The sequence below is a fragment of the Panthera onca genome, chromosome X, assembly GCF_046562875.1.
Source record: "Panthera onca isolate mPanOnc1 chromosome X, mPanOnc1 haplotype 2, whole genome shotgun sequence".
In the NCBI taxonomy this organism is placed as follows: domain Eukaryota; kingdom Metazoa; phylum Chordata; class Mammalia; order Carnivora; family Felidae; genus Panthera; species Panthera onca.
The window spans coordinates 116,444,827-116,465,557 of NC_138357.1; the positions used below are offsets into that span (position 1 = coordinate 116,444,827).

Here is a 20,731-nt window from a genome sequence, read left to right on the forward strand (position 1 = left end):
AGACAGAGCATGAACAGGTGAGGGTCAGAGAGAGAGGGAGACACAGAATCTGAAACAGGCTCCAGGCTCTGAGCTGTCAGCACAGAGCCCGACACGGGGCTTGAACTCACGGACTGTGAGATCATGACCTGAGCCGAAGTCGGATGCTTAACCGACCAAGCCACCCAGGCGCCCCTGAAATCCAAATGTTTGAGATTAAAAAGTGACAGATGATTAACACTCGGTCCTCATTCATCAGCATTCATCTCTTCATTCATTCAACAAACATGCCTTGAGTGTCCACAGTGGTACACAGAGCAGGGGCTACCAGATCCTCCTCCCTTCCCTTTAGGTAAGCTTGCAGACTAGTGAGGAAGACAGAAATTAGACAAACCTATAAAGGAGTATTTACAAACTGATGAAAGTGCCATAAAGGAGCAGATGCTGAAAGTAAAGTAGGGAGGGGACAGTCACACAGAAGCATCATCTAACAGGATTAACCCATCCAAGGATTACCTAACTCCCTAGGGACATGTACTTTTGTTTTGACTTACTGTTTACTCTTCATTAGGCATCTTACAACACTGAAAGGATCGATATTAACTCATAGAAAACTGTTAGCTAACTAACCTTGTCTAATAGCAATGCAGGTGAATTTCATCCCAGAACAGAGTCTAATAGCCAAGTCACAGTTTTATTGCTCTATAGGGCATTCATCAATTTTATATGTAATTTAGCAATCTTATTCCAGCATTCTTTCCTTCCAGGACTATAAATACTTCTGACTCTCCTGTACTTTCCTGAGCCAGCTTTACTCTATGCTGGTTCCTTCATTAATGAATTAATTTGACAGAACCTACTCTAGACAGGATGGTGGGGACAGTGCACAAATCCCGAACGATGAAGAGGAAGAGCTAGCCATGGAAAAGAGAGGGGGAAAGAAACAGACTGCGGGGAATCCAAAACCTCGAGACAACATGGTCTTTCTTGCAGCGGGAAAGAGATGGCCCAGAAATGGCTAGAAGGCCAGGGAGGCTGGGGGCAAGAAAGAGAACACAAGGCGGGGCAGGTTTAAGATGAGGACGGAGGAGGAGGCAGAGACCAGATCACTCAGGGCCCTACAGATCAGTGCAGTGACTGAATTTAGTATGTACAATAAGCCAACCAGGGGAGGATTTCAAGGAGGAGGACAAAATGATCTGATGGATATTGCGATATTGCCTACTGCCGTATAGGCAAAGAGGCTGGAATAGAGAAGAGAGGAGGCCAAGAAATCAATGACAAAACCACTGTGGTATCCAGGTGAGTGGCTGAAGGTGGCCCAGTCTAGTAGGATAGAGAGATGGAGGGAGAAGGCAATAAGACTGGAGCCACACTGCCAGGACTGCTGACAGATTACACTGTGGACCGAGGCAAAGGGTGGAATCAAGGATGACTTCTAGGCTCCTGGCTTGAGCAACTGTAGATGGTGGTGGCTTTGACCAAAATGGGCAAGGCTACAGGTTAGAGGTTAACACACACATACACACAGACTCATGTAATTCATGAAGTAAGAACGGACTCATAACTCCCTGAGTGTCATGAGGCTACTACAGCCTTTCCGATCAGGTTCTCACAGAGCATCCTCTTTGGCCTTCAAGGTTTGTGTCATCAAACATTAAGTGAATGGATTTCAAGCAACAACTTGGAAAATTCTAACTGGCAGCTCAAAGTTTGGCCTAATCTTGCCCTCATTCTTACTTAACATATGCTGACTGTAAATAACATTTATTTAATAAATCTTTAAGTGAAGGAAGAAAATTCAAAATTAACTGAGTATAAACTGTCAGAGGCAAAAGGCAGCATCAGGATTTATAAGGTACAACTGAGAAAGCCTTACACTTAAGAAAAAGCGTTAATCCTTGACACATGTGATAATTTAGACACTCCTTCCCCCCTCTCTCCTCCTAGGAAATTAAGCTGTAGATGTAGGCACAAATCCCGTAAAAGACCGGTCTAACTTAAAATAAACAACAAAAGTGTCAGAAATTTATTCTTGTATACAAAAAGCAGCTTTAGCTTTTCCAGCAGATAAAAGTTGGAAGACACAACAATAAAGCTTAATGACCATTTACAGTGGAATGGAAATTTTCAGTGTCTACCACAAGTCCAAATACAATGTGATGTGACTCTAATCATAGCAAGTGACTTATAGCAGTGACTGCTCAGCCTTGTAGTCATAAATACCAAACTTGCCACTGAAATAACACTCCATCAAAAAACCTATTTTGGGGTGCCTGGGTGGCTCAATCAGTTGAGCATCCAGCTCTTGATTTCAGCTCAGGTCATGACCCCAAGGTTGTAGGATCGAGGTCCAAGCTGGGCTCCATGCTGTGTAGAGCCTGCTAAAGATTCCCTCTGCCCCTCTCCCCACTCTCTCAAAAAAATAAATGAGTAATGAATAAATAAAACAATTTTTTAAATCTATTTTAAGAAACCAAATTATGTAATACCGAGGGATGCCTTTTGGGGTCAGATTTTTTCCCCACTCAGAAAATACTCTGTGATTCCAGATTGTAATCAGCACCTTAATAAAGAGAATAATCAAGAAGAGGCTACTATGCATAGTAATGAAGAGCACGGCAACTGGAGACTGAGATTCTGGCTCCAAACTCTACTAACCTGAAGGCTTTAGGCAAATTACTCAAGGCCCCCTAAACTTCAACTTCAATAATCATCTGTAAGATGAGGGTAAAAAGAGTGCCACAGTAGAGACTTCCAGTGTTCATCCACAGAAAGTTCTCTCCTTGCGGGTACAGGGGACAACTGCATGCCCCACCTCCCCACCCCCCCCCACCCCCCACTGCCCCAGTCTACCCTGCAGTTCAGTGGATCCACGTGACAAGTTCTGGCCAATGCACTGTGAGCAGCAGTAACATGAGTCACATCCAGGACAAAGCATTTAAATTGCTAGGGTGAGAAACTATTTCTCTGTTGCTTGGGGGGGGGCACAAGATCAAGCAGCCAGGATCACAGAGGCACCACATGGAGGGCAGCTGCCCTAGAGGGTCACCATGACCCACTGCAAAGCAGGAAGCGAACCTTCATTTTGTTAAGGCACGGGGATTCCAGCGGAATTGGTTTCACAGTTTCTCGTACAGAACGTAAACACAAACACCTAATTTAGTAGGATGCTGGGAGGACTAAATGAGTTGGTACCTGGCACACACTAAACCTTTAAGAAAGATTAGCAGGATGATTGTGACTCTCTGATGGTTAGCGCAAAAGGACTTTGTTTCCCATAGTCAAGCCATCAGAATCTTCTCAGAGTTGTTCTACAAGGTTCCTGAACTCACTTTTACTTTTACAAGGCTTCACAGGACACATGTGGACAGTGGAGTGGTTTTTATCTCAAAATGAGGAAAAGGAAAAAGTTCCTGCATGGCTATGTGAGCATATGGAAGTAACTTGTATCAGAGGACGTCAGCATAACCCTGGAATAATCACCCTCTTCATAGGTACTTATAAACCCAATACTGAGACAGTATAAATCATGCTAAGAGTTTGGGGCTTTGCTTTTTGTTTAAGTTGTGGAGAGTACTCAAACACTCAGTGGGTTGGGGGCAAGGATGGCAAGATAAGAAAATTTTAAACCAAAACTTTGAGAAGCTAAGTTCATTCTGCCAAAATTTTGGTAGCTCCATAGTACTTAATAATGATTAGAACGGTTATTTAGGAATTGGGGGATTAAAGGGCGCCTAGGCGGCTCAATCTGTTGGGTGTCTGACTTCGGCTCAGGTCATGATCTTGTGGTTCATGGGTTTCAGCCCTGTGTCAGGCTCTGTGCTGACAGCTCGGAAACTGGAACCTGCTTTGGATTCTGTGTCTCCCTCTCTCTCTGCCCCTCTCCTGCTCATGCTCTGTCTCTCTCAAAAATAAACATTTAAAAAAATTTTTTTAAAGGATGATCATATACAATATGACTGGCAGGGACAGGAAAGAAAAAGGGACAGCTCCATTCATACTCTCCCAGGTACTTGTGCCCTTGTCCCTAAAAGAACTTCAAATGACACTGCATATTCCTCAAGAGGAAAATTAAACTACATGTTACTATTTTGCCACAGGCTCTAGAATTCCTGTCCTGATCTCCTTCTGCTAAAGAACAAAATCTATTTCAGCTTTAATTCAGTTAAAAGGAATGAATCTCAGGTCACTCTCTTATTTTTTTCCTAAAGAAACAAAAAGAAAGTAAGACACCCACTACATTTTCTTACTTCATTTAACAGACACCTTGTTAGAAGCAAGGAGAAATTCCATAAATGCTTATACAACAGGCCTTAAGCCCACTAAAAATGGTTCTCATAAACAAGACACCTGTTGTGGACAATCAAACGTAAAAATGGGAGATACTTACCACATTTAATACTCTCTATCCGTACAGGAAGGCCAGACTGTGCTGCAGCAATCAATTTTAAGGCAATGTAAAACTGTGTTGGACCAAAATAACCAACCCGCTTTGCACCACACAGTTCTGTGATCTGAAAACAGACAAGAAAAACCAGGCTGAAAACCCCATTTCATAACAGGAAAATGAGACAAGATATATTATGAAATCCCAAGGATTTCACAGCATAGCTAACCAAAAACTCCCTGGAGAACCTATGTGTACACACTGGCTGGGGGGGGGGGGGGGGGTCTTGCAGTTCACAGGAAGATTTTCAGGTCAGATCATTAAATTCTACCTACTCATGATATTTCAGGACTCAGTGATTATTCCTCCTCTTTCAAAGAGAAAAAGAAAGGTGACAAAGGATGGCTGTTACTGTTCTTACAAAAGAGAGTGACTTGTTTCCGGGGGCAGGTACTAATGTCCAAAGTCTAGAAGAGCACTGGAGTGAAAAGAGAACACGTTAGTCATTACCACTACTTGTGGATTATCCCAGCTGATCAAAACTAAAAGTGAATTAATTATTCTTAAAGTTTTCAGGCAACAGTATTTCCTAAGCATTAAAATTACAATCAAGAGTGCTCACTTCAGAGAAACAAAAGAGAGGGGGCTATGAGCACAAATATCTTCAAGATCCTGCAATCTTTAATTTGCAGACCTTAAACTAACACATACCCTATTTGGTAGTTTAAAGATAACAAATATTCAGTAACTTTTTAAAGTTATTTCAAAGTAATAGATACTCAAAAACTCAAATAATAGTAAGTGGGGTGAAGATCTAAAAAGCACCCCCCACTTCCTATGGTCCAGAGGAAACCATTATATTCTTTTGGAAATGTTCTATGCATATATGTATATGTATATATACATATGTACATATATATACATATGTATATATATGTATATGTATACATGAATACATATATATACATATACATACATATATGTATGTATACATGCATATACATATATACGTGTATATATATGTACATATGTATATAAATGTTTGTATATATAGCACACACCTGTGTTTTTCCTCTTGTATATCCAATACTTGATACAAACAGAATACCACATACTATTAGCAACTTGTTTTTCATTTAGCATTATCCCTTGAAAATCTTTTCTATCAGCACAGTTAAAATCACATCCTTTTAACAACTACATGATATTCTGCTATAAATATACACCGTGGTTTCTTTTTTTAGTTAGTCCTTATGGATGGGCTTTTAGATTTCCAAACTATAAACAGCCACTAATTAATCTTAAGAAAATTCCTATGAAAATTCAACTCGGATGTCAGCAAAAAAAGGGGGTTATGAGGGCTTCCAAAAATTCTCTCTTCCATCAAAGCAGTGAGAAAACCGACAAAGAAAATGGACAGAACTCTGGAAATTAACCAAAGGCTTGCCGTTAGCCAGGGAGCATTTATTCAAGAAAAGCTGCTGGATTTCAGGAAGAACACTGAGCTTTGTGGTATTTAACTGGCCTTACACCCATGCCCCCGCCCCAACTGCGGGCATTTGCACTGTGGTTGCAGGCATCCCAAGCCTGGAGTCACAGCGAGACAGCCTAGCAGCCACAGCAGGGGGCAGGACAGGGCTGGGCTTCTTGAACGTACAGATTAGTGTTTTTCTTTCTCTCTCTTGGTCTTCCCTCCTTCTGATACTTCTAGTATTTCTCACAGCAGGTGGTCTACCTCTCCTAGCCCTAGACTAAGGAACTGGGGTTGCGGGAACAGAATCCTACCTTCTTGGCTGGACCCACCAGGAACAGAGCTTTCGGAGGAGAGGTGGGAAGCGGGTCGTGGCTCAAATACTGCAGATTCACTGTTCTTACCAAGATTTAGCAAATTTTCTTCAATGTTTCTCCATTTGCTGTATGTCCTCAGATCCATTTCCAAAGACTTCAAATGATTTTTTTTTTAATTTTTTTTGTTACCAGCTAAAAGGTTGTTCCACTAGAGAGAGGGTCTGCTGTGCTTCTCCGGCTGCCATTCCAAAAGTCTCAATTCCCCCCCCCCCAACCCCACCCCCACTCATTCTTAAATGTTAAAGCAATAGGATGTTATGGTAAGGAGAACAGCCCTTGGAGTAAATGAGTTGGTTGTGAATCCTGGCCAGGGGACCTAATTAGCTGTTTGCATAACCTAAAGCAAACTACTTAACTCTCACGCCTCGATATCCCCATAAGTGTAGTAAGTGTAAAGAGAAATAACGTGCTTACCTCATGAGAGCTAAATTGGCAGTGCTGACAATAGTGTCCAATCAATCACAACTGTCTGATTTATGGATCTACTTGTCGTATTTTGTTCCCAGTCCGGCTGCATATTTGAATAACCTGAGGAGCTTTTGAAAAATACAGATAGCTAGGCCCTAGCCCCCCAAAGATTCTGCTTTACCTGGTCATTGGTGTGGCCCAGGCATGGGTATTTTTGCAAAGCTCTCAAGGTAATTCTAATGTGCAGCCAAGTTTGAGAATCACAGCTCTTTGAGTGCTCTCATTCTCTTTCCACGCTTCAGTTACCATCCAAACGATCACCAAATCACGTTCTCCAAACCTAACACCCCTCGCACTTTCCAAAACCCTAACACAGATACCCAATGCCATCTCAGACATACCATAAATAAGCCGCGCTCATTTGCCCCTCTCCACTTATCCTGGCATCTGCTAACTAATCTTCTGGCAGCCCTCACCTCAGTTGCTGACGTCAGCTATTCCAAATCCTAATTCAGAAACTTCTATTCAGTGGTAACCATATCCAGTTGACCCTACCACCAACCCATGTCCCTAACCAACGCTATCTTCTCCTCTGCCACAGCCTTAATCCTTCCCAGTGTCCCATCTGGCTCTCATGACAGATTTTTTTAAAATAGAATTCACAGACTTAACCATACAGGGACAGATTTAACTTTTTTCTAAATTTATCCCATTAGTTGGTGTTCTCGCAACAAAAGGAGCAGGCACTAATACGGAGAGAGGTGAAGAACCTGAGTGTGACTTTCAGGAAAAAGTTGAGTTTTCCTCAAGTGAACAAGTAGACATCATTACTAATTATCAGAATTTGTTTGTAGAAATATTGCTCTTTGAAACTTAAACTTTTTTGTACTACTTTGTATATTTAGCTTTTTACTGAAATATAATATTCATATAGAAAAGCATAACAGACATACAGAAAAGCATACCAATCCTAAGTGTATAGTGTATGGGGAGAGCAGCTTTCACAAATGGAACACAACTATGTAACTAGCACCCAGAATCAAGAAATAAAACATCACAAGCCTTCTAGAAGGCCCCCTTTGCGGCTCCTTTCAACTGCCACACACATGCCATTTTCCTAACTTCTAAATCCACAGATTATATAAAGTTCAGAAAAAGGCAAGACTAAATAGTCAAAGAGTATGTACCCTCGTGTCTGGCTTCTTTGTTCAATGTTGTTTGTGACAGTCTTCCAAGTGGTTGAGTGAAATTACGGTTCAGTCATTTTAGTTGCTATTCAACACTTGTGTGGATATATCACAAATTATTGATCCTTCTGTCACTGGACATCTGGATGGCTTCCACTTTGGGTTTATTCTGAATCGTGCTGCTATAATATTCTTGCACATATCTTGTCAAGACATGTAGACTGGAATACATTGCTGTGAAATACATTTCTCTATAGGTTTCTAAGAGTGGTAATTGCTGGCTTACCAGATATGTGTTATGTTCAGCATTAGCAGGTATGGCCACACTGCTTCACGTCCTAGCCAACACATGGTCTTTTTAGGCTTTCTCATTTTCACCATTCTAATGGGAGTGTAGTAGTATCTCGTTGTAGTTTTACTTTGCATTTTTTCTGAGAACTAGGAAGTTTATTATCACCTTTTCGTGGGATCATAGGTATTATGGTTCAGATACCAATTTCAAACTGTGGAGGGGGAGGTATCCCACACAGCACCAAGTAATTCTCCAGACATCCCCTGGGTGTCCTACAATTCAACTCAACTCTGACACGATTACCCAGAGTCAGCATCAGATTCCACAGATTAAGGGCTCAGTCCTATAAAACTACCCCTTGCTCCCCACCCCCTGCCCCCTCCACCCACTTCAGACACTGAGTCGAAAGCCCAGGTTGTTACCAACTGGCTATTAATCAGATTCCCATGACCCCCTCCTCAGATTCGGTTAATTTGCTGAAGCAGTTCACCAAACTCAAAGAAACATTTTACTCAGTAGATTAACAGTTTATTATAAAAAGGATATAACCCAGAAACAGCCAAACAGAAGAAATGAATAGGGCAAGGCATGGGGAGGGTGCAGAGCTCCTATGATCCCTTGGAGCACTCCACTTTCCCCAAATCCCCCTGTGCTCACCAACCCAGAAAGTCTCTGAAGCCTGTCCTTTTGCAGTTTTTATGAAGGCTTCATTACATAAGCATGGGTGATTAAATCACTGACCACTGCTGATGGATTCAACCTCCAGCCCCCTCCCCACCTGGAGGTTTGTTGGGGGCAGGTATCAAAAGTTCCAAACCTCTAATCACAATGCTGGCTCCCTAGGCGTCCACCCCCATCTTGGATGCCTAAGGGCTTTCCCCAAAGTCACCTCATTAACATATCAAAAGACACGTTTACTATTCCAATCACAGGAAATTCCAAGGGTTTTAGGAGCTCTGCCTGGAACTGGGTTGAACACCAAATATATATTTGTTACTGTAAATCACAACATTACAACAAGCCCTGTGCATGTGACTCTCTACTAACATCAATGAAACAGGAAGATGTGTCTCGTTCGTCAGTTCATTCTCTGCCATATTGTCTATGCTTAATAAATAGAAGTGGAATAAATAAGTTTTCTGGCCCATACCCCCCTCAGTTCATCTTCCAGTTCTGCCGGGTCTTCCACAGTGTGTGCATATTCCCCCTTCTGCCAGCTGGCAATACTGTTCTCATGCTACAGCATGAGACCCATCAGCCTGGAATTCCACCCTCGTCAGGATAATATTCTATCTCCTTAGGGGCATTAAAGTCCCTTCACAACCTGGCCCTGAGCCATATCTCTAGTTTCCTCTCTGAACACAACGAAGGGATGGATGGATGGATGGATGGATGGATGGATGGATGGATGGATGCGCATGCACACGCACACACACACACTCTGTAGCTTCATTCCATTCCTCCCACTGTCACTGACATATCTTGTACTTTTACGTCTCGGTATCTATGCACATGGTGCAGAAGGTGGTAAACTAAACAGACTTAAAGCCAAAGTTGGCTTCCAACACAGAAAACTAATTAGTTTTATGACTTTGGGTAAATTCCCGAAACCTAATTTCCTCATATGTAAAACAGAGACATTGCCTCCCTCATAGGACTATTGTGAAGAAAAAAATGAAATAGTGTACTAAATGAACCTAATACAATGCTTAACCATATTCAATAACTGTTGGGTCCCATCCCTTTTACATGAAACGGGAACTTTTTTTAATGTTTATTTTTCAGAGAGAGAGAGAGCACGCGTGCGAGTGAGAGCGTGAGCAAGAGAGAGAGTGCACAGGGAGCCCAATGCAGGGTTCAAACCCACAAACCGTGAGATGGGGACCTGAGCCAAAATCAAGAGTCAGCCCTTGGGCACCTGGGTGGCTCAGTCGGTTAAGCATCTGACTTTGGCTCAGGTCATGATCTCACGCTCTGTGAGTGTGAGCCCCGCCCCGCATTGGGCTCTGTGCTGAGAGCTCAGAGTTGGATTCTGTGTCTCCCTCTCTCTCTGCTCCTTCCCAGCTCACTTGCTCTAGCCCTCCCTGCCTCCCTCTCTCTCAAAAATAACATAAAAAATTAAAAAAAAAAAAAGAGCATTTATCTGGCTGAGCCATCCAGCCACTGCACTGCCTCCATTCTTAAATGCCACTTCTCTGTAGCTCCTTCCCAAATCCCCAGGTATAGTTTATTTTCTCTGCGTATTCTGACTCTTCATCTATAAATGCCCATCACATGATATACTGTCTTGGATTTGCATCCAAATAAAAGGGGGGATTGGAGTAAGTAGAGCATATGGGTGCAACAAGAAAGCTCCAAAGTTGACAGCTGTTGAAGTTGGGTGATGGGTTCATGGGGGTTCATTCTCCTACTCGGTACTTAATGTGTATGTTTGAAATCCTCCACATTCAAGCTTTTTCATGTCCATTTCAGCACTTATCATATTATAATTATCTGTTTCTCTCTGCCTCCCATTAAAATGTCTTCTCTCCAAAGGCAAGGGGTAACTTCCATTCAGCTCCTAGCACAAGGATAGGCATCCAAGATTCGGTCAAAAATTTCTCAATCAAGTGAATGAACCAAACCTCACAAATAAAAAGTAACTGAGTTGTACATCTCTTACTGTGAATAAATAAATTACACATCTTCAGGTACAGGCTTGTCTACACATGGGAAAAAAACACCAACATCATCAATGTAGGTTCCAGCATCAATATAACTACCTTGCAGTATAATCCCTAAGAAATTATAATTCCTGACAGGTGAACAATTTAACAACTACTATTTCTGTCAGCATTAATTTATTATCAAGTTAACCTTCAGTTATTCCTTTGCCATAACTAATACACAGAATTGAAAAGCTCTTAACTAAAGGTAAATAAAACTGCTGGTAAACCTCCATATGGTCCTTTGAGACCAACACCCAAAATCTGACATTAGTCAACTGCTTTATTTGCCTTGGAAAGTGTCCTTTGGTCTCATGTACCATTAGAATCACTGCTTTGTAACAAACGTGGAATATACAGACATAAGTGAGGTAAGCCCATCGAGGTCACTTTTCTTGCTCTTTGTACACCAACCCTCATGTCAAGAACTTTCTAAAATATTCAAGCCACAAGAAGATAAAGTAATTATAAGCCTTTGAAACTTATGTATAGACCCTTGTAAGCCTGAGACCTCTCAATTCAAAAAGGAGGTTAATTTTGTAAGTTTTGTTTGTCAAGGTTCAAGATGTTCTCAGTCTAAATTAAATTCTCCGTGAAAGCTCTAAATTGTGGCTAGAAACATTTTAACACAAACTGAAGGAAATAAGGCGGTGCTTTATCCCAGATACTCAATTAGCAGGAGATATTTTATATAATTGCTCCTCCAAACAGTCCAAGTTGCCAAGCACTTCTCAAAATAAAGAAAAAATACAAAGATTCCACTCTTCTTTTTAAGTCTAAACTCCAAATCCGTAACACTCTCGGCTGGATCCATCTCAGTTTACACGTTGTGCAAGTTCGTGACACAGAACAAGAACCTATGGACTAGTATTTGTTTTCTCAGGTGGAAGGCCAAAGATGGGGGGGGGGGGGGGAAGGAACGGATGAAATCAACTTCCTTACAGCTTACAGATGTACACTAAACTGTGGGGGTGCTGGATACAAATCAGAGAAATACACCATTTGGGAGGAACCTGGACAAAGTTCTGGAAGAAGATTGAAGGCCACTAAAATAGCTTACTTCCTACCTAATTCTGAAAGATTAAGTGACTGTGCTGAGTAATCAGTCCACACATGTTCCAGTTTGCCTGAAATAATACTTTCTTTCCTAGTTGAAATGTAATAAATTTTCAGAACTGTTCAAAGGTTGGAATAAGCTTCTCTCTTTCAAGTATTTTTAAAGACTTAAAAACCTTAGAAAGATTTAAAATTGTAAAAAGCCTTGTTGGGAGGGGTTGAAAGAATTCTGCAAAAGCACCAGTGGACCCTTATTTTCTATTCTTTCTCTGCTGTAGCTGCCAAGTTCAAATTCTTTGCTCACACATCAACTGCTTCAAGTCCTTCCCCTAGACTAGTGCAATTTCACACACCATCCTCCACACTCCCTCTATCATCTTATCAAAACAAGATCACCCCCCTTCTCAAAGGGACTTCCAGGGTTCCCTGCTTCTTTTCCTGTAAAATCATACTGCTGAGCATGGCTTTTGAGGCCTTCCCATCTGACCCAAACTACCTTTCCAACAACCCCATGTCTTTCTCCTCCCCACCCTGCATCTAAAGCTTCAGCCACTCCAGACACCAACCAGTCTCTCAACACATAAGAGCCATTCAGGCCTCCGGGCACCTGCTGTGCCCCCTGCCTGGACGCTGGAGGTCTCCCCCACTTCATTACCCACAAGGCTCATTCTTCAGAGCACCTCAGGACCAACCGTATGTTTGCAACCTTAATTCCATATGGCATGTTTTCTGCATTCCCATAACCCTTTTCACTAGCTTTCTACCACATCACTAGTCTTGCAATATACCAAAATCTGTATTTTGGTCACTGTGTCCACTGTACCCCAATTCCTTCCCCTGCCCCCCAACTGCCCAGCACAAGGCAACAGTGTATCTTTATCATTTGTACCCCCAGACTCATACTTTACAATGCTTGCTATTTCTCACTTGCTCAATGAATGTTTGCTAAATTCATTCATTTTCACAGCCTATAGTAGCAGAATTGCTCTTCTTTTTCTCATCTCATAATTACTTTTACAAGTGGCTGCTAAATTGGCTTTAGTCATCTCACACCATATAGCCATAAGAGTTCCTGCAGGAATATAAGAGGATATTAACTTGTCTGTGCTCAGGTAGGAAGGACTGGTCAGGATTAAAGCACAAGGAAAGGCCTCCACCAGGCTTTATCCTGGCCCTCAGAGCCCAGAACATATCAGTAATGCTCCAGCCACTAGGTGCTCCATTGAACCACACTGCAGGCTTCTTCCTCCAAGCCTCCTGCTACTCAGCATGTGCCCAGGGGATGTCAGCCCCCATGTCACCCTCAAAAACAGAAATACAACTAGGGGTGCCTGGGTGGCTCAGTTGGTTAGGCCTCCACTCTTAATTTCAGCTCAGGTCATGATCTCATGGTTCATGCGATCGAGCCCTCATCGGGCTCTGCGCTGACAGTGGGGAGCCTGTTTGCGATTCTCTCTCCCTCTGTCTCGGATCCTTCCCCGTTTGCATGCGTGTGCTTTCTCTCTCTCTCCCTCCCTCTCTCAAAATAAAAAAATAAACATTTTTAAAGAAATATAGAGGACTATTTGAAGGACATGCTTTCAAGTTGTACCAGCTGAAGAGGCAGGTCAATTATCCTGAGTTTTCCTTTCCTGTCCATTTACACATTGGAAAAATCAAGAGGGACTTTCAGTGCAGAGGGACCTGGGTGAGCTGCCCAAGAAAATATGAACCCCCATATTTAATTACTCAACATCGGTACCATAGTACATGCTAAGGCAAACTACCACACTGTTAAAGAGAGGACATTCAGTGCTTAGGCATAATTTCAGACAGAAGAGCCCACTAATACCTGAAAGTAGCTAATAGTTAAAAATGTCCTGGGCATCTCCCCATTAAAAGCACTGTGCTCAGTGCCATGCTAGGAAGCAAGCAGCACTGAACAAAAATAACTTATTCTTTTCTCTCTCACTCTCTCATTCCCTCCCTCCCCCACCCCTACTTTATTATTCACCTCCCCAAAACAGAGATATTCTCCTACACCATCCCACCATCATCACCATACCTCAGGAAATCAACATTATCCCACAGCATATGGACCATACTCACATTCCCTCAGCTGTCCTATAAATGGCCTATAGAACTGAACTTTCTCTTTTATAACCAAGACTTACTGTTCTTGCATCACGTTTTTATATTATCTTTCCTTAATCTTTCCCTAATCTAGCACAATCCCCCTTGGTTACTCATGATACTGAATCCTTTCAAGAGTTCACAATGTTCCTGCAGAACGTTCCACGTTGTATATTTGTCTGTTTCCTTGTGATAATATTCACATCAAACATTCCTGGCAAGACCACCACAGAGGTGATACTGTGATACAGTAAGAGGTACACATCAGTGAGGAGCACGTCATGTCAGAACATCCCACCAATGATGGCCAAGCTTGGCCATTTGGTTAAGGTGGTGACAACCAGATCTCTCCATTGCAAAAACATGCTTTCACATAATACTTTCAGACTAAGTGACAAACGCTTCTGAATCCATTAAATACTAAGTCTAAGTAAGTCTAGCTAACTTACATCAACGTCTACAGAACTGGAATCCTAATTCAAAATCCCAACACAACATGGGGAGGATATGTAGTCCATGTGGTTTGTGTCATTACCTCCAGTTTATGCACAAATAAACACCACAACTTAAGTGAGATGTTCAAGGTCACAAGTTCAGAGCCAATACTCAAACCTACACATACATGCATCCAAAGCTCATGGTCTTCCCATTACATCAGGGGTTGGAAAACTAATGTTCACAAGCCAAATCTGGACCATTGCCTGGTTTTGTATGGCTCATGAGCTGAGAATGGTTTTTACAGATGAACATTTGCAATCAATTTGATGATCAGAAAACACTAACTTTGAGGGCGCCTGGGTTGCTCAGTTGGATGTTCGGCTCAGGCCATGATCTCACAGTTTGAGTTCAAGCCCTGCATCAGGCTTTCTGCTGTCGGCGCAGAGCCCGCTTCGGATACTCTGTCTCCCTCTCTGCCCCTCCCCTGCTTGCTCTCTCTCAAAAATAAACAAACATTAAAAAAAAAAAAAAAAAAGGAAACACTAACTTTGAATCTCATCAGGTAAAAGGTTATCCCCAAAACAAGAATCCCATGCCTCTTACTAGGAGACCTGTATTACCAAAGAAATTTTGTGGTGGGTTATTGTATTTTTAATTTTGTCAATAAAAAGTTTGTGGAAGTTTGCTTTGTCTCTTGTTATATAAATAAGTACCTAAATAATGTCCTCAATTTTGTCCCTTGGCCTACAAAGCCTAAAATATTTCCTACTAGGCCCTTTACAGTAGGGTTACCAACCCCTGCATATCAACACACTGCCTCCCTGAGCCATACTTTATATCCTTGCAGAAACCCTCAATAGCCATGCAGAAAAAGGGCATTTTCTTTAAATAACCAGCTACACTAAGTAAATGTCAGTTTAAAGACTGAACACTTCCATTACAAAAGAACACACATGTATTACGCCCCATTTTCTACCCATTTATATACATTTGTTCAAAATTTTCAGGAGCTTTTAAATAAGGGCTTCCTACATCACTACATACTTCCACAGCAACCGACTGGAGCACCTGGACGCCAGCTTTCAGTTATAACAAAACCTATGCAATAACTAACACCCCAAAGTTAAGAGTCTGCCCTTTTTTTCAGCTTTGAGGTAAAACCAACAAAAGAGTCATATATTTAAAGTGTACAATGTGATTCTTCAATATACATACACACTGTGCAAAGATTCCCCCAGAGATCATTAACACACTCATCACATGTTTACTTTTATGCATGAGAACACTTAAGTTCTACTCTCTCAGCAAATTTCCATTATACCATACAGCATTATGAACTATCGTCACCATGTTTTACATCAGATCCTCAGACCTCATTCATCTTATAACTGAAAATGTTTACCATTTTACCACCCTCTCCCCCTTACCTCCACTCCCTACCTGCCCCAGGCCCTGACAACCACCATTCTATTCTGTTTCTAGGAGTTCAACATCCCCCACCGCCCCCCCACTCCAGCTTCCACATTTAAGTGATACCATGTAGTATTTGTCTCTCTCTGTCTGGATTATTTCATTTCTTTGCTTTTTATTTTTAAAGGGGTAAAGGTATTATAAATCTTAATAACCATTCTTTAAAAATGTCCTTTATGCAGGGACACCTGGGTGGCTCGGTTGGTTGAGCATCCGGCTTCAGCTCAGATCATGATCTCATGGTCTGTGGGTTGAAGCTCCATGCCAGGGTCCACACTGACAATACAGGGCCTGCTTGGGATTCTCTCTCTGCCCCTCCCCCGTTCACACTCTCTCTCTAAAAAATAAAGAAACATTTAAAAAACTGTCCTTCTGCATTTGTGAACACATAATGATCCAGGTCCTCTAACATGGAAGCTCCTCCCAAGTTGCAAATCAATTTCGGAAGCTACATCATTGTTCAGATTCCCCAAGATGTCATTTAATTTAGGGCTAGAGAATCTATAATAAACTGTACACTGAATCCAGCCCAGATGCTAAAAACAGGCTATACTGGCAGAGGTGATGGCCCAGGCCTGGTGTGCCAGCATTCTTGGCCCAAGGCCCCAAATTCACCCCAGTAGTGGGGAAGACCCAACCTGCCACTCTCAGATGAAATCTGCACAGGGAAAAGACTCTGGGCAAAAAAATCAGGAACTTGTACATTGCTTGTGGAAACACAGGCTCGGATAACATCCAGAGACCATTTGGCAATATGCGTAAGAATTATAATCAACTTTTTCATCTAGGAATTCTACTTCTGAATTTATATTCCATTTTACACAAGCAAAATGACTTATGTACAAGGTCATTCAATACATATTGTCTAAGATACAGATTGGAAAACACACACCTAGAGGTCCCTCATCTAAAATATTAATCAGGGACACCTGGGTGGCTCGTCGGCTAAGCGTCCAACTTCAGCTTGGGTCATGATCTCACAGTTTGTGGGTTCGAGCCCCATATCAGGCTCTGTGCTGACAGCTCAGAGCCTGGAGCCTGCTTCGAATTCTGTGTCTCCCTCTCACTCTGCCCCTCCCCCATTCACACTCTGTCTCTCACTCTCAAAAAATTAATAAAACATTTAAAAAAATTAAAAATAAAATATTAACCAACTATGGTTCAACCACACAACAGAATTCTAGGCAACTCTAATAGATATCTGTCATATCTGTGATTACCCATCATCCTTTGAAAACTTTTCTCTATTTGGAGAAATTTCTCCTATTACAAGTCTCACCTCCCAACTTGAAAGCTGAGGATTGCAAACATGTGACCAAGTCTCCACTGATCAGACATATGCACACATGACACACTTTAGAAGTGAGAGATGTAAGGGAAGAGAGGCTGCTCAGAGCACCCGCCCTGCAGGTGGGAGGTGCGGTAAAGGCAAAGCTGGTTCCTGGCTCAGGACAACAATGGAAGCACTTGCAGTGGACTCAAGTCCCTGCTCTCTGCTGCTCCGCGCAGGCAGGAGCCCGGGCAGCTTCCACTTAATACTAGTGAGATGCGTGTCTTGGGGCCGTTTCTGGAAAGTCAGATGCTGGCCTGTTCCTCCAGCCCTCCAAACAATTCTAAATTACCTAAAATCCTAATCCCTCTTTGGCTTAACTATCTAGAGTGGATTCAGCTGTCTGCCACACCCACCCCTCCCCCCACCACACACACACACACACACACACACACACACACACACACACACACAAAACACGAACTAAAAAAAGAATGAGGAAGCTCCTTATATACTGACATGGAAAGATCATCAGGTTAAACTGTTGAAACAAAAAAAGCAAGGTGCACAATAGTAGGTATAGTAGATTATTTTTTAAGGGGGTTGACTGTAGATGCATTTACTTACATATTTATACACTACCTCTGGAAGTTGAAGCTAACAAACTTGGCTGCCAGCTGCCCTCAAGGGAAGGGAAGAGAATGGGTTGGCCAAGGCGCAGAGACAGGGAAGAGTTTGCTGTATTTCCTATTATACTTTTTGAATTTTGAATCATGTACATTATCCACTTAAAATGAATTTAGAAAAGTTGTGAGGAGTAAGAGACAAAGCCTAACCCTATGTCAGCAGATTATAGACATACCCCAAAACCATTCCCCTCCCACCTGCTCTAAATGTAATTTCAAACCAAAGTACCCAGCCAGACAAAGCAGCAATGGTCCTCACTCACTGAGCCCAGATTTAACACCCAAAAACAGTACTCTCTCCTCTAAGTTGCCAATATAGAACAATGCAGCAGCTTGCTTTACAGAAACGAGTTATCTTTGCCAAAGGGAGCTCTAACAGGGTGACGCAGGGGAAGGCACCTGACCTCCCATGGTCTCAAGTCTCATCTACTGGAATGAAGCAGTTGACTACATAGGACACAAGGCTTTTTCTAGACGCAAAAATTCTATAAAAAGGAACTCTAGGGGTGCCTGGGTGGCTTAGTCGGTTAAGCGCCTGACTTCGGCTCAGGTCATGATCTCGTGGTTCATGGGTTCAAGGCCCGCGTCGGGCCTGGAGCCTGCTTCAGATTCTGTCTCCATCTCTCTCTGCCCCTTAGCTACTCGGGCTCTGTCTCTCTCAAAAATAAACAAACATTTAAAAAAATTTTTTTAAAAAGGAACTCTATGGGTAAAAGCTAAAACTATAGTTAGAACCTTCCCCCCTGGTGTTTACCACTTGTACTTTGTATCACAGTTCTCAGTATACCTGCTACATCCCCCCTACAATGCCCAAGTCTCTTAAGGGTAAGTCCAGAATGTTTAAAATCATCCTTGCATTCCCCACAGCATCCATCCCATTGATTTCCCACTAAGAAGGCTTATAGAATAAATTAAATACATCTACTGAGTTTTAACTCTTCACTGCACTGAGAGATCCCCTACAAATGTTGTTTTGTACCACTGACTTGTGCCTTATATGAATACATCAACCTATTCAGAATTTTTTTTCAGATTTAAAGGACCACATATACCACCTGATCCCAGGATAGCAAGCACCTCAGGCGAGTTCAGGTAAATCATTGTGTAATCACCTGATTCCAAGCAAACAAAGCCAAAGAGAAATAGATACAACATATCCTCCCAGAACTTTGCATTTACTCAGTTTCTTGTTTGTTTTTGCAGAAAAGGGATCACTTTTGAATTAAAACGAAAAACTATGTTGAGTCACACATGAAACTAAAATGGTTCTTAAAGACAAGAACTAAAATTCTACACTCAAGCTACCTGCTTTGGCTTTTGCACAATAGATTGGCATTTATCAGTTGAACAAAGTGATTCAACAGATTTTATCAGGCACTGAGACTGTCTTTTGGAATGAGCAAAGATTATAGGTAGTGATGACATTTGATGACAATGATTTATCATGACTTTTGTAAACAAGGCCTTCTTTGGCAAGCCAGTGCCACAGCTTTTCAAGCTGTCCAACTGGCTGCACATGTGCAGGCACATATCTCAGGGTCAGGAATTCCTCAGGGTCGACACCTGCCTGGGGACAAAATGGGATCTAACACTTCAAGGGAAGCAGAAGGGAAGAGCACCAGGAGAGTGAACCACCCAGGTACAAAGGAAGCATCCTGTCAACCCCAAGAAGACAGTCACTAGGATGTAGGAGAAAAGTATAGGGAAAAAGAATGATAGAATCGACAGTAAGAACACTTACTGAGGGCTGATTGTGTGCCAGGCATTGACTTAAATGCCAGGAATCAATGAAATGAAGGAAACGCGCACACGCGCGCTCTTGACATTAGAACCAAACTAAAACGAAAAAGTGGCTCACATTAGAAAAGAAAATTCATTTTAGGATTCTGGCCCCGGTTTCTAGGCTCTGCATATCACAGAATTTTGTACAGCTACGGGCAGCAAAATCTCAGGTGAACACACATGCAACGCCAAGATTATATAAAGCTTTTACTGGTTCTGGCAATTCTGACTTATCTCAGCAGCCAAAGGATTCGCTTTTCAATTTGTTTATTGACATTTTTAGTGCTTTTCAAACATAAAATTACAGGTTGGGGTTAGCTGGTATTTTTGTAAGTTTGTTCATTTTAGTTCATTCGATAGATCTTTTATTTTATACCACTCATGCATGCACAGGCACACATATACTCACTCATACACACATTTCCTTTCCAAAGAAACTAGTGCCTAGTGCCTTAATGAGAGAAACAGAGCAAGCCAGGACACCTCATGTAAGTGGAGCACCCGTGTATTATACACAAATCCTTGAAATGCTTTGGGAGGGAATGAACGAATGGAAGTTCAGTCTCAGATCACATTAGAGTTCTTGCTCTCCAACCTAAACCCAGACAGATCGGAACCCTCCAGCACAGAGTTAAACTCATACCAGAAATAGCACTTTCTGGGGGCACCTGGGTGCCTCAGTCAGTTAAGCATCTGACTCTTGATCTCAGCTCAGGTCTTAATCTCAGGATCATGAGTACAAGCCCCACGTTGGGCTCCATGCTGGGCATAGAGCCTACTTAAAAAAAAGAAAATAAAGAAATAGCACTTTTTGATGGGGTAATCAATCTGACTTCATTAGTTGGGTTTCTTTGTCAAACTCCTAGTAAAGACCCTATCCAACAGTACAACAAATGCTCCTCTCCCCTCCCTGACATTCTGGCAGCCTCTGAGAAAGCTGGCCCCTCTCAAATCAGCCTATACTACAGGGCACTGAAACTGAGGCTGGCATCCTCCCTGTTCATGACTGTTCTCCCCACAGCAAGGCCTCATGACAACCAGCATACTAAGCCCCACAGCTTCCTCACAGCAAATGCAAGTGGATTCTTCGGCCCAACGAGCCAGAACC

General features: G+C 42.2%; 1 protein-coding gene across 6 annotated transcripts in view; it reads right to left on the bottom strand.

Annotated features, from left to right (window-relative positions):
- The window catches only part of REPS2 (RALBP1 associated Eps domain containing 2), a 216,758-nt gene that overhangs the window by 155,761 nt on the left and 40,266 nt on the right, over nucleotides 1-20,731 (bottom strand). For all 6 annotated transcript variants that reach the window (XR_014136652.1, XM_081792503.1, XM_081792500.1 and 3 more), the window contains exon 2: nucleotides 4,373-4,496. Coding sequence is in view for 5 of the 6 variants with exons in the window: in XM_081792503.1 (XP_081648629.1) it covers nucleotides 4,373-4,496 (124 nt within the window). In the remaining variant the exon portion in view is untranslated. The remainder of the gene's footprint in view (nucleotides 1-4,372; nucleotides 4,497-20,731) is intronic.